At 46.7% G+C, this 13,555-nt stretch overlaps 1 protein-coding gene and 1 pseudogene across 7 annotated transcripts in view; one reads left to right on the forward strand and one right to left on the reverse strand.

The window, feature by feature from the left end:
- The window catches only part of POU6F1 (POU class 6 homeobox 1), a 45,110-nt gene that overhangs the window by 19,237 nt on the left and 12,318 nt on the right, over positions 1–13,555 (forward strand). For 4 of the 7 annotated variants that reach the window (XM_073881983.1, XM_073881988.1, XM_073881982.1 and 1 more), the window contains 2 exons: positions 7,985–8,078; positions 10,053–10,248. In XM_073881983.1, coding sequence (XP_073738084.1) covers positions 8,031–8,078; positions 10,053–10,248 — 244 coding nt within the window. In that variant the 5' untranslated portion in view covers positions 7,985–8,030. Of the gene's footprint in view, positions 1–1,958; positions 3,760–7,984; positions 8,079–8,874; positions 9,021–10,052; positions 10,249–13,555 lie in introns of those variants that run through there. The other 3 variants (XM_073881986.1, XM_073881985.1, XM_073881987.1) reach the window with 3 other exon arrangements.
- Positions 5,600–6,288, reverse strand: LOC141370751 (swi5-dependent recombination DNA repair protein 1 homolog pseudogene; annotated as a pseudogene).

Genomic DNA, 13,555 nt, shown 5'->3' on the forward strand with positions numbered 1-13,555 from the left:
TGAGAGATGAATCTAGCTTCTTTTTTTTTTTAAGATTTTATTCATTTGAGAGCGAGAGAATGAGAGATACAGAGCACGAGAGGGAAGAGGGTCAGAGGGAGAAGCAGACTCCCCGCCAAGCAGGGAGCCCGATGCGGGACTCGATCCCGGGACTCCAGGATCATGACCTGAGCCGAAGGCAGTCGCTTAACCAACTGAGCCACCCAGGCACCCTGAATCTAGCTTCTTAACGGCTGCACTAAATTGAAATGAGATAATGTATGTAAGTTTTTATAAGAGCTACCATTTTCAGAGCCCTTACTATGTGCCAGGCATCAATCTAAACTTTTTACATGCATTAATTTATTCAATCCTCGCTATAACCCTATGAAGTTGGTGCTGTTTCTCGAATTTTTTCAGATGAAGAAACTGAGGCACAAAGGTTAAGTCATTTGTCCTGAGGCCCACAGCTGGTAAATTCCAAAGCTGAGATGATGAACCCGACACAGTCTGTCTCCAGAGTGTGCTCACTATAATACTATGTGTAAAGGTCATGGGTCCCAGTAAACTATAAATGATTATTATTCTTCAGCAGGTGTAAGCAGGGAAATCTGTGTCCTGGGAACAGAAATGGAGAAGGATGGAAGGACATGCAGAAAATCCATCAGGCAGCAATGACTTTGAGGTGGCAGCCTCTCTGGAGTCTGGCAGTTTAAGAAAAGGGCTGATAATACTTGTGTGCAGGGATGTGGTGTTCTTCACACCAGCTACGAAAGCTGTGTGGACCACCAAGGCAGTGTTAAGTGGGGGAATTCTGGGCATATTGGAAGGAAGGGCCAGTGGGATTCGGTGAAGGAGCAAATGTGAACAATAAGAGAGAAGGCAAGGATGATGGCAGGGTTTTTGGCCTGAGCGTCTATGGAAGGATGAAACTGCCCATTGGCTGAGACGGGGAAGGCTACATGCAGGTGGAACAGGTTTGGGGGCACCTGGGTGGCCCAGTCGGTTAAGCATCCAACTCTTGGTCTCAACTCAGGTCTTGATCTCTGGGTCGTGAGTTCAAGCTCCGTGTTGGGCTCCACATTGGATGTGGAGCCTACAAAAAAAAAAAAAAGAAAGAAAGAAATCAGGAGTTTGGTTTTGAACATGTTGAGTACAAGATGATATAAATAATCAGTAGGCTTTTGGATTTCTGAGGCTGAAGTTCCCAGATAAGGTCCCAGCTGGAGATTGAGATTTGGTCCTTGTGTGACTGAGTGAACCCAGCTAGGGATAAGGTAAAGCGTTGATGGCACCATTCAGCTCAGCCCTAGTTACCCATCTATGCCAGTCTCCTGCATGCCGTCATTGTGGTCTTTTTGAATGGCAGCTCTGCAAGAGGTAAGTGCGTACACAATTTAAATACAAAAGGAGTGCAGAGCTGGAGATACTGATGCCAACAAACAACGTAGCCTGAGAGAATAAAGTCAAATTTTTGAAAGGTGATTTTCTACAATAAATGTGGCTTTCTTTCAATTGACTACAGGTAAAACTAATTTCAGCTTAGCCAGCCATTCCTTGGAGTCCACTAACTTCACGAAGAGGACCCTCTGCCTCCAAAATTGACTGTATAGTGAGAAGGTATTTTACACCTTGAAAACCTCAACCACATGAAGTGTTAAGGGAGGGATGAAAACCACAGAAATGAGTCTAAGTTAAAAGTCTGCATCCCACATGAGAATTTCCATTGTCCTCCACATGGCATAAGATACTTCACACATAAAATTTCATGTCGGAACCCAGGAACAAGGGGAAGGGGACCAACCCCAAACTGCAGTAGGTATCCCTTCTGTGGACCCTCTTGCCCCTGTTTATCCATGATGACATTTATTTTTTTATTTTATTATTTTTTTAAGATTTTATTTATTTATTTGACAGAGGGAGACACAGCGAGAGAGGGAACACAAGCAGGGGGAGTGGGAGAGGGAGAGGCAGCTTCCCTGGGATCAGGGAGCCCGATGCGGGGCTCGATCCCAGGACCCTGGGATCCTGACTTGAGCCGAAGGCAGACGCTTAAGGACTGAGCCACCCGGGTGCCCAACCATCATGACATTTAAAACATACTGTATTTGTAGTTCTCTCTTTGTTTCCTTGACTCCCATGTTAGACTGAAGGCTTCTCCACAAAGCTAAGGAAGGTTCTCTCCCCCGGTTGTATCCCCCATGCCCAGCACATAGTAGCCACTGAAATATTTGTTGAATAAATGAAGGATGAAACATTTCAGGATTTTTCCTAATAGAATCTCAGGCTACTCTAGGGGGTTCGGATGTGTTTCAGATTTCCTTTTTTTTTTTTTTTTTTAAGATTTTATTTACTTATTTGACACACAGAGAGAGAGAGCACAGCAGGGGGAGAGGCAGAGGAAGAAGCAGGCTCCCCGCTGAGCAGGGAGCCTGATACAGGACTCAATCCTAGGACCCTGGGATCATGACCTGATTCCAGGGCAGACGCTTAACCAACTGAGCCACCCAGGTGCCCCTGCTTGAGGTTTCCTAATGCTCCTCCTGGGTGCCTTGGAACGTTGCCCTAAGCAAGCCCAAAGCAGTTGCCAAAGGAGAACGATACATAGAACCAGGTCCCCTAACTCAGACCCCTCTGCTGGAACTCCTAGATGGTCCCAGACCTCCGGATTTTCAGATTGTGGGCAAATGCCTCAGCACCCACAGTTCATTCTCTCCCCGGGGTTACCTGTGTTTTTAGATGTTAGCCCAGGAAAGGGAGGGATGAATGAACTCCCTGGGAACCAACTGAGGTGCTTTGCCCGATTAGAGTCAGGTATTTTTCACTCATCTCACTGGACAAAGAAGACCAAGGAGGAGGCTTCGGGTGGGCTCTGGCTCCCACCCCAGCTTTACCGAGAGCAGCTCCGCTGTGCTGTGTATGGTGTGGAGTTCTACTGCCTGAGTGATCACAGGAGCCCCTTCTCTTAAAACGGACCGCGGATCGTCTGTCCTCACTGGCTGTCAGGCTGTGGGCACGGCATGGCATCGTGAGCTCAAAGGAGGCCGTGCAAATGGGCCGTTTACCCCCATCATTGGGGAACCGGTCAAAAAGCAAACTAAAGATGGCTGTCTAGTCAGTGAGGCCAAGCCACAGCCTTAGGCTTGAAAAATGTGGAAAGTTCCTGGCAAGGGGCTGGGACCAGGTGCAGGAGAAAGTCTGCACGGATACTGAGCTAGGAGATGCACAGGACAGAGCTCAGAGTCAAAATGCTGCGTGTCTACAGATTGGAGAGGTGTTTATGTCACATGCATAACTCTGATAGGAGCCATCTAAAGCCAAGACAAAGGGAGACGAGGAAGTCCTGGGGTCTGAGATGAGGGAGGCATTTGCCTCTGTTCTGTCTGCATTTCTGCTAGGCAGAAGCCTGGTTGGTGGGTCAGAGGGCGCCTGCGTGGCCAGAGGCTCTGAGCCAGGCCTGCCTTTTCCCTTGACACAAAGGACTAAACATTGAGGATCCGGGTCCACATAAGCTCATGGAATTTCGAGGGTAGAAGGGATGTTAGAATTACCTGAGCCTCTCTACTGCTTGAATCCCCCGAATAACACAGTCACAAAGTGAACACTTGCTTAACCACTCCCTGTGAGTGGCCATGGCTGGCCCCAAGGAACCGGTGGCCACAAGACTGGGAGCAGGCTTTAAGCTCCTCTTGAGCAGATGCCCCTTGCCCCACAATGACTAGCTACTGATGCCTCCCTTCTAAAGGCCTTTGGAATTGGAAAATTCTTGCCCTGTGAAATGTATGTATCAAGCTATAATGGACCCAGATTTACTTTGCACACCTTTCTGCTCCATTTTGTCTCTGCCTTTTATTTGAATTTGCAGATGACTTGCTAATTGACTTCTGTATATAACCAATATCATGGCTCATCCCAGTTCCCATCCAGCACCGGTGGTAAATTGCCAAGTCCTTGGCAAAACTCACAGAAGGCTCCCATGTACAAAATCTGGAGGAGGACATCACCCAGGAATGAGGCCAGAGTCCCAGTGAGGGTGGATGATGCCTACTAGCTCTTCCAGCAAATTCCTCTGCCCCTCCTGCCCCACCTTGTCCTAACTGAAAAGGGAAGCCTTATTTACTCTTCTTTTTCAAGTTGCTGGGTGTCCTGAATTTCTTGCCCTTCCTTTCATCCCTACTCTAGGTGGTTAGGGAAGGAAAGGGAGAGAAGGAACCTCATGGATTTCCTTGCCTCCTTGGCCAGGAAACATTCTGCCAAAGAGTGAAGACCCTAAAAAGCGATTACACTCTTAGGGGCGCCTGGGTGGCTCAGTTGGTTAAGCGACTGCCTTCGGCTCAGGTCATGATCCTGGAGTCCTGGGATCGAGTCCCACATCGGGCTCCCTGCTCAGCGGGGAGTCTGCTTCTCCCTCTGACCCTCTTCCCTCTCGTGCTGTCTCTCATTCTCTCTCTCTCAGATAAATAAATAAAATCTTTAAAAAAAAAAAAGCGATTACACTCTTAGGTATATATGCCAAAGAATTGAAAACGAGTGTTCAAACAAAAAACGTGTGCAGAAAAATTCACTGAAGCCCCACTATTCACATAGCCAAAAGGTAGAAACAACCCAAACATCCATCCACCAATGAATGGATAAGCAAAATGTGGTATATCCATACAGGATTTTTTTTTTCAGGACATATGAGTTTAATTGCCTACTAGACCATCCAGATGGAAATATGTGGTAAATGAATGGAAACCAGAGTCACAAAATTAGGAGAGAGGCAGGCATTTTTAGACCAGCTTAGGTTTAGACATTCACCAGGCTGGACTTTTTTTTTAAAAAAACATTTAAAATAAAACTTACCACAATAAACAGAACAATATATTAAAACTGACTTCCAGAATTGTCCAAATTATTTTAATCACAAACATTTTTTTCACATTTCTTTAAATGTCACGTTTTCTTTGGCAAATTTGTTTAAAATACTAAATTTTCATATAATTTAGTTTGTCTAATAGAGTGCCCTACATTGATGGTCATCAGGATACCTTTCTCTAAGCCCTAATGGTTTGTATCTTCCCTTTAAAATGTATTAGTGGGCGCCTGGGTGGCTCAGTTGGTTAAGCGACTGCCTTCGGCTCAGGTCATGATCCTGGAGTCCCAGGATCGAGTCCCGCATCGGGCTCCCTGCTCAGCGGGGAGTCTGCTTCTCCCTCTGACCCTCTTCCCTCTCGTGCTTTCTATCTCTCATTCTCTCTCTCTCTCAAATAAATAAATAAAATCTTTAAAAAAATTAAATGGAAAATCAAAATAATTAGTTTTAAAAAAATAATAAAAAAATAAAATGTATTAGTATCGGGGCGCCTGGGTGGCTCAGTCGGTTAAGCAGCTGCCTTTGGTTCAGGTCATGATCCCAGGGCCTTGGGATCGAGCCCCGCGTCTGGCTCCCTGCTCAGCGGGGAGCCTTCTTCTCCCGCTCCCTCTGCCTGCCACTCTGTCTACTTGTGCTTTCTCTCTATCTCTCTGTCAAATAAATAAAATCTTTAAAAAATAAATAAAATAAAATGTATTAGTATCTTTAAAAAGTGTATAAATATCTTTTAATTGCGTTATCATTTTCAAAGAAATCCTAGGGGGGAAATTATGAATTAAACACCTGTAAGTTCTTCATTTCTGCTATAGTATAGCAATCGGTCATCTAACCCATAGTGGCCTAGCAACTGAGCAAGGCTGAGTCTTGTCAGTTGCAACCGATTGCCCCTCGTAAAGCAACAGCTGATTACAGTTTCTCCACTTCTTTTCGAGCAACCCCATAACTGGCCCAAGTCATTCTTTGATCTATACATTATGCTAGTTTTGGTCCCCGAAGAAGGTCTTCCTTTTCCTCAACCTGCTTCACCAGTTTTGCTTGTTCTTCATTTAATCCGTGTTTGGGAATCCTCATTCACAAAATCGTTTTGGAGACCACTGCACAACGCAGGATCAAGTGCATAGACTCACGTGCATCGATATTCTGGAAGGTATTTTGTGAAATACGTACTTTCTTTACATTCACGATCTATGTGTTTAAAATGTTCTTAAAATTCCAAACGGTTTTTTTCTGGCGAAGATACTGATGTCCTCGAAAAGTTCTGATAGTCTTCATTCTTTAAGACATTTTACCATGCTGTAACAGGGATTAAATGAAGATCTTGTTTTCCTTCCTCGTTGTTTAAGTGTTGCCCTTACAGGTTTTTCTCTTGAACTGCTTGTGTGGGGAGGTGCTGGATCAGCACGGGCCTGGGGAGAGCTCAGGAAAGTCGCAGCTGAGCTTGATGCACTTTCCATCTTGGAAATGAAATCTCAGTTTTGCCTCTCCCTGAGCCAGCGCAGAGAGTGTTGAAAGCCCACCCGATATTATCCATTATTCCATAGCTGTAAAAAGGATTAAAGTCTTGATACATGCTACAACGTGGATAAACCTTGAAAACATTTTGCTAAGTGAAAGAAGGCAGACATAAATGCCGTTTAGTGTATGATTCCATTTTTTTTTAAAGATTTTATTTATTCATTTGAGACACAGAGATACAGAGAGAGAGCACGAGCAGGGGGAGAGGGAGAAGCAGGCTTCCCGCTGAGCAGGGAACCCAATATGGGGCTCGATCCCAGGACCCCGGGATCATGACCCGAGCCGAAGGCAGACACCCAACCATCTGAGCCACCCAGGCGCCCCCCATTTATTTTTTTTATTATTATGTTATGTTAATCACCATACATTACAGCATTAGTTTTTGATGTAGTGTTCCATGATGTATGATTCCATTTAGATGAAATATGGAGAATAGACAAATCCATAGAGAAAAAAGCAGATTAATGGTTGCCAGAGGCTGGGGCTGGCAGAGGAGGGGAGTAACAGCTAATGGGGGTTTCCTTTGGGGATGACGAAAATGTTCTGGAACTAAATCGCGGTGATGGTTGCACAATATTGTAAATCTATTAAATTCCACTGAGTTTGACACTTTAAAATGGTTACAGTGGTGAATTTTACCTCAATCAATAAAATAAAATAAGGAAGACCGATCAACCACCCCAGGGTTGAAAGAGGAGGAAAGGAAAGATCTGGAATCTAGAACATGTCTCTGAGTTTAGTTTCCTCATCTGTACCGTGGTGGTAATAATGCCGCCAGCCGGCATGAGTAATTAGAACAAATAAGTGTTACATAAACACTTAGCACTGGAGGCACTCAAAGTCAATGTTAATTGCCTTATTTTCTATGTAAGTATCTAAACCTATATGTCCCTATACCTTTATTTCTTATGACCCTACTGTTTGTGGTTCCAACCAGCCAATCTGTTCTTCACAAGGGCTCCTTCCAATTCCTCTCCCTGCCTTTGGCTGGCTGTTCCACCATCTGGGAGGTTGTCCTGCCTTGTGTTAGAGGCCTGTAGGGTTGCTAGGCCACTGCCACGGAATCATGTAAGAGCTGATTTTGTGGGACCCCCTGCTGAATCAGACTCTCTGGGGATGCTTGCTTCAGGGGAATCTGGTGTCTGTATTTTTAATAAGTGCTCTAGGTGATGATCATGCATATTCAAGTTGGAGACTACTGTTTTAATTTATCCCTGTCTTTACCATCTTTTCCAGGAAGTCTGCTCAGACTCCTCCCCTGAAAAGCCCTCTGATTAGCCAGAGTGCTCTTTTCCTGTGTCTGAGGTTCTCAGTGTCTAGGCCAAAGTCAGCTTGGGTTCGGCTGGGTCTGCTCACTCCCTGCAGACTGGGGGACTCCCAGGGACAGATGCTTGGTGTTCTCTTTCCTCTTGTCACCCTGGTTCCCCCTGAGTTTAGGTTCTCCTGGGATGCCGTAGGAAGGCAAGATACTTTAGTTTTAAAGTCCTTAGAATCCTGCTTACTTCCACAGATATTTGGGAGAACTTAGATTGGCTCTCTTCCTACCATTCTCCTCCTGACTTTTTGAGATGATACAGAAATTGTATTACTGTGTCACATCAGCCTTTGCTTTTCCTGTCCCATGTCATCCCACAGATGTGCTAGGTGTGGGCCGACCCCCACCCCACCCTGACAAGTAACCATGGATCCTGGAGCCGGGCCAGAGTCATCTCTGACTGTCAATGAGCAGGTATATGCTAGGGCAGGAAGGGGCGGGGGGAGTGAGGGTCATGGACCCCGGGGTATGGTCAGGAGGAAGACTCCACAGAGCCTGTCAGTATCTGTTTCTTACCAAAATTCTTGGTCACTTCACTCATCCAGATATAGTTACCAGCTAGGATTTCTCAGGGGCTGAGTTGGGGGATTTAAGCTGTGACTTTTTTTTTTAAGATTTATCTATTTCAGACAGAGAGGGCATCAGCTGGGGGGGAGGGGCAGAGGGAGAAGCAGACTCCCCACGGAGCAGGGAGCCCCATGTGGGACTCCATCCCGGGACCCTGAGATCATGACCTGAGCCGAAGGTAGACGTTTAACTGACTGAGCCACCCAGGCGCCCCTAAGCTGTGACTTTAAAAAATGAAATTAAAATATACAAATATGTATGGGGCACATGGCTGGCTTGGTTGGTAGTGCATGTGACTCTTGATTTGGAGGTCGTGAGTTTAAGCCCCACACTGGGGTAGAGTTTACTTTTAAAAATAAAGAAAAATTTAAAAACATATATATAAATATGTATATTTTTACATAAGGAAAGATTGGGACATCACATAATTTACTCTATTTTTTCGTATATATGTATTATCATTTTTTGTAGTGAACATATTTATTACATCATTTTTTAAAAGAAAAAAAAGACTAATATCTCTTAAAATGTAATTGGACTGAAGTCCCTCATAGGTCAAGTTTGCATCAGAAAGGGAACTGCTTTTGGAAGTTTATTTCACTCATACTTCCCTGATGGGTTACATTGTCACTTTTTCCGGCAGTCTCTGGCTGGATTCAATTTTCAGGCCTCAGGACTGTGTTGTGGGAGTGCCTTCGGGTACAGGCCAAGTGCAGGGGAGGCCCGACGGAGCTTTTGCATACACAGAGTGTCCCTGAATCTTGAATGGCCCAATTCAAAGTGCTGGAGGTAAAGAGCCCAGGAGTGCTGGCTGTTTGAGCAGAAGACCACCAAGTGTTCTAAGGAGGCCTGCGGGCTGCCTGCACCGCTGGGATGTGGAAGCCACCCTCCAGGTTGGAGCATGCCCACAGGTGGCACGACTGGGCCTGCAGGCCCACGGGGTCCAAAGCTCCAGTCCAGGATTCCTGACCCTTGTTTCAAGAAGTTAGCTCACAGGGGAATCTTGGCCTTTACCCCAGGGTTTTAGAAGTAAAGGAATCATGAGCTTAAAAAGTTCCTCAACATTGTGGAGCAATCATTTTCCACCCCCTTTATCTTTGAGGGAACTTCTATAAGGTTGCGTGTGTGTGTGTGTGTGTGTGTGTGTGTGTGTGTGTGTGTTTTAAAGATTTTATTATTTATTTGACAGAGAGAGACACAGCGAGAGAGGGAACACAAGCAGGGGGAGTGGGAGAGGGAGAAGCAGGCTTCCTGCTGAGCAGAGAGCCCGATGCGGGGCTCGATCCCAGGACCCTGGGATCATGACCCGAGCCGAAGGCAGACGCTTAACGACTGAGCCACCCAGGCGTCCCTCTATAAGGTTTCAAGAGAAGCGAAGAGGGATTTGCTTCTTGGCCCAGCTTAGGCTGTGGATACCGTGTTAGGGGCCTCCATCACCACCCTCCAATATCCTAGCAGCTAAGAGGACACCCTGGCAAGGCTGTGGGTTAGGCCACTTACCACTCCCTGAACTGAGTCCAAGAAGGGGGACAAATAGAAATATTCCCAAGCGCTTTGGCTCTGTGGGGCTTTTTCCAGCACATGTCAAGCCCTTCCCCTGTCACCAGGCCCCCAGTTCCTTTCCGAAGCACCTTTCCTGGAATCAGGGAGCTGCAGCCGGCCCCAGGCTGTGGAACTGCCACAGAGCAGGCAGCCCTCAGGCAGGAGGTCCAAGTCTTGAAGTGCGCTCTCCGCTCTCCCCCAGCCAACCCCAGAGCTCTGCTCCCCAGGAGCTAGACCAGCCGCTCCGCACCAGCGAAGTCCCCTGTGCTCTGTTTGCAGGTCATCGTGATGTCCGGCCACGAGACCATCCGCGTGCTGGAAGTTGGAGTGGATGCCCAGATCTCTGCCGAGGAGGAGGGCAAAGGGCTGGAGGGTGTGGCTGCCGAGGGCTCCCAGAGCAGAGACCCTGGCGAAGCTAGTGAGCCTGCTGGTGAAGCTGGGCCAGACAACCCAGACTCCGCTGCAGAGGCAACTGGTACGAGGCCATCAGTCCCATCTGGCATTGCACCACCCGAGTCCCTTTCTCTGGATCCTTGGAGAGCCAGCATGAATCCCTGGGGCCTCGGTGGCCTTAGGGTCTTGCTGTCTTCCTGTCCAATGGGCAGCCTCTGGCCACAGCTATCCTTCTGCTCAGCTGCTAGGGCTGTCCTGCCGTCCTTGTTCCTGGAACTCTATCTGGTTTCAATCACTTCTACACCTCAACTGGGATGGTCATGGTGAGCTAGGCGGAGAGAGGCAAGGCTCAGTTGAGGGGACTGAATTCACCTCAGAGAGAGGGGGCTCCAGGTCTCAGCCAGACCCTCAGGCCCAATGCAGAAAAGACTAGACCTTTAGGATCCTGACAGCCCTTCCAACTCAGTACCTTTGGTGGTGGATCTGGGAGGTCCCAGCAGCTGGGGGTGGGGGGGGCGTGTTACCTACCCTGGACTAAGGCTGTGGGTTAGGTAGGACCTTGTAGAATCTGAGCTCCTTGCTCCCAGCTGGGCTGCTGTGAGTCAAGCCAGCTGGTCTTAGTTGTGCTGTCCTCTAAAGACACTTGAGGGCAAGAGTTTGATTCTCCTGTACGGGGAATGGAGAGAGATGATCCACCCACACGGTCTCTCCTAATTACCCTGCAGTATAGCTGCGACACAACCAGGCCTGGCCTAGAGGCTGGGACTGGTGTCAGGCATGGCTCTCTGGCCGTGGGGCACCCTTTCCTGGACTTTCCTCACTGATACCTTGCAGAGTAGACATCTTTTGCTGGAAACCTGGGACCTCCCTAGTCAGTCCCCCCAGAACCCCACGATTCATCTCCCCTAGCCTACTGCTTATCTTCCCTTCCCTAGATTGGAGATCTGGGCTGATGGAGGTGGGCCAAGAGGAGGAGCCAAGAAGAGAGCAAATGAGGACAGGCTTTAGGGAAAAAGCAACTCCTGAATAAGAAAACTGCAAGGCCTCATATCCCTTGCTCTACCCACAATCAGTGTGCAGATTCATTTGGGACCCTAGTAACCCCGGGTCATTTTTTTCTCCTTTTGAATGAAGGAATGGCAAGAGACATGACCATTCTCCGCTAGCCTGGAAATGCTCTGCTCCGTGTTGAAGCTGGGGTGGGCATCGCCTGCCCCTGTGGGGGCAGTGCCCTGGAGAGCAGGCAGCCAAGACAAGGGTGTTACATCTGGCTCCCCTTCTCATCCCTTTCCATGGTGGGGATGAGGCCCCTCTTCAGAAAATTTGGGAGGTATCCCAGGTTTATCCTCATTTTCCCTTTTACTCATTTTTTTTTTTTTTTTAAGAGAGGGAGGTGGAGAGGAGGGAGAGAGAGAATCTTAAGCCGAATCATGCTCAGCAAGGAGCCCGACGTGGGGCTCGATCTCAGGACACTGAGATGGTGACCTGAGCCGAAATCAAGAGTCGGACGCTTAACCGACTGAGCCGCCCAGGCGCCCCATCCCTTTTTACTCTTCAATCTGTCTTCCATATCTCATTTCTTCTGGTGCCTTAATTCTGTTCCTTTTCCAAACCTGCTCTCGGAAATGGATCCTAAATCAACTATTTACACCTTAGCATGAGTGTTTATGGTAATGTACATCATCTTCCAGAGGTTTGTATATTTAAGCCTTTCACGAAAGTCCTATTCTCTGGAAAGGAAATTCTAGTTATCATCAAGAAGGTAAGGGAGGCATTGTGACGTACCTCCTAAGAAGCTGCCAACTTAGACTGTGGCCTTGCAATCTTTCTAGATACGCAATATTACGAAGAGTTTCCTCTTCAAACAAAACTAAGTAATGGGAAACTTTTTCAGGATGAAAAAGCTCGAGTGATTTATATCACTCTAAATTACTACCCAGGCCTTGTCACAAGTATGTATCTTTAAAGTTGTGGCCACCAAGAGTAGACTGTAATAGGACACTTACCACCATATTATTCATAGGCCCATTTCCTTTATTGACATAGATTCATAACACCTGAGTCTGGGTGTGGCTATTGTCAAACTGTCTGGTTTTTCACTGTCATAACCGGTACTGCTTTGAGTTTCTTTGTACTGGTCCTTTGAAAATTTGTTTTTTCCTTTGAGGTATTGTCCACTTGAATTCCTTTTGAAGAGAAATCAATTGTGTACATAGGAGGAAGTCATGACATGAAAAATACAAAATCTATCAATGAGAGGACAAGTTAATTGGCTGTAAGGTACCACATGCCTGTTAAGCCAGAAAAATAAACAGTGATAAAACCTAAATTGGGTGGCACTTTGGAGAAATAGGAACATTATTGACTGTTCTGTGAATTGGTTCAGTCTCTGAAAAGCAGTCTTGCAAGAAGGGACAAAAGCCCTAAATGTGTACAGACCCTTGGACCCTGGGTCCTACTTTGGAAATAAATCCTAATAAAATGAATATGTCCTTTCTTTAGATGGTAAGCTTTTCTCATTCATGTTCATCACATTCCCATTTTCCCACTTCCCTTTTTAAATTTCATAAAATTTTGTGAAGCAAAATCTTTTTTAAATTTTCATGGATTCAGGGGTGCCTGGGTGGCTCAGTCGTTAAGCGTCTGCCTTCAGCTCAGGTCATGATCCCAGGGTCCTGGGATCGAGCCCCACATTGGGCTCCCTACTCAGCGGGAAGCCTGCTTCTCCCTCTCCCACTCCTCCTGCTTGTGTTCCCTCTCTCGCTGTGTCTCTTTCTGTCAAATAAATAAATAAAATCTTAAAAAAAATAAATAAATTTTCATAGATTCAGAGTATCCTTATGTTCTCTGATTTTTTTCAGTCGTTAGAACTGCATTCCCCTCCACAGTGGAGATGAACCTGCTATTTTGTTTTGTTTGAATTTTATTTTTTTTAATTATGATTTTATTTATTTATTTGACAGAGAGACAGCGAGAGAGGGAACACAAGCAGGGGGGTGGGGGAGGGAGAAGCAGGCTTCCCGCGGAGCAGGGAGCCCGATGTGGGGCTTGATCCCAGGACCCTGGGATCATGACCTGAGCTGAAAGCAGATGCCCAACGACTGAGCCACCCAGGTGCCCCCTGTTTGAATTTTAGAAGGCTTTAGTTGTTGCCTGTTTGTCTCTTTAATTCCTTAAACAATTGGATTGTTTGTCCTTATATACTGTGAACATTACAGTCCTGAGTTAAATTGCTGCCTTTCCAGATTAAAACAGGGGCTGGGAACGTAGGGTTGGAAGGTTATCTGATTCAGTGGTTCCCACTCTGGCTGCGTCCTGTATCACAAGCGAGCTTAAAAGAAAGAAGAGAGAGAGGAGCGGTTGCTGGCCTCCACTCCCGGGCATTCCCA

The sequence above is a fragment of the Callorhinus ursinus genome, unplaced genomic scaffold (assembly GCF_003265705.2).
Source record: "Callorhinus ursinus isolate GAN/ISIS: 27379988/994484 unplaced genomic scaffold, GSC_fseal_2.0 scaffold44, whole genome shotgun sequence".
Classification (NCBI taxonomy): Eukaryota; Metazoa; Chordata; class Mammalia; order Carnivora; family Otariidae; genus Callorhinus; species Callorhinus ursinus.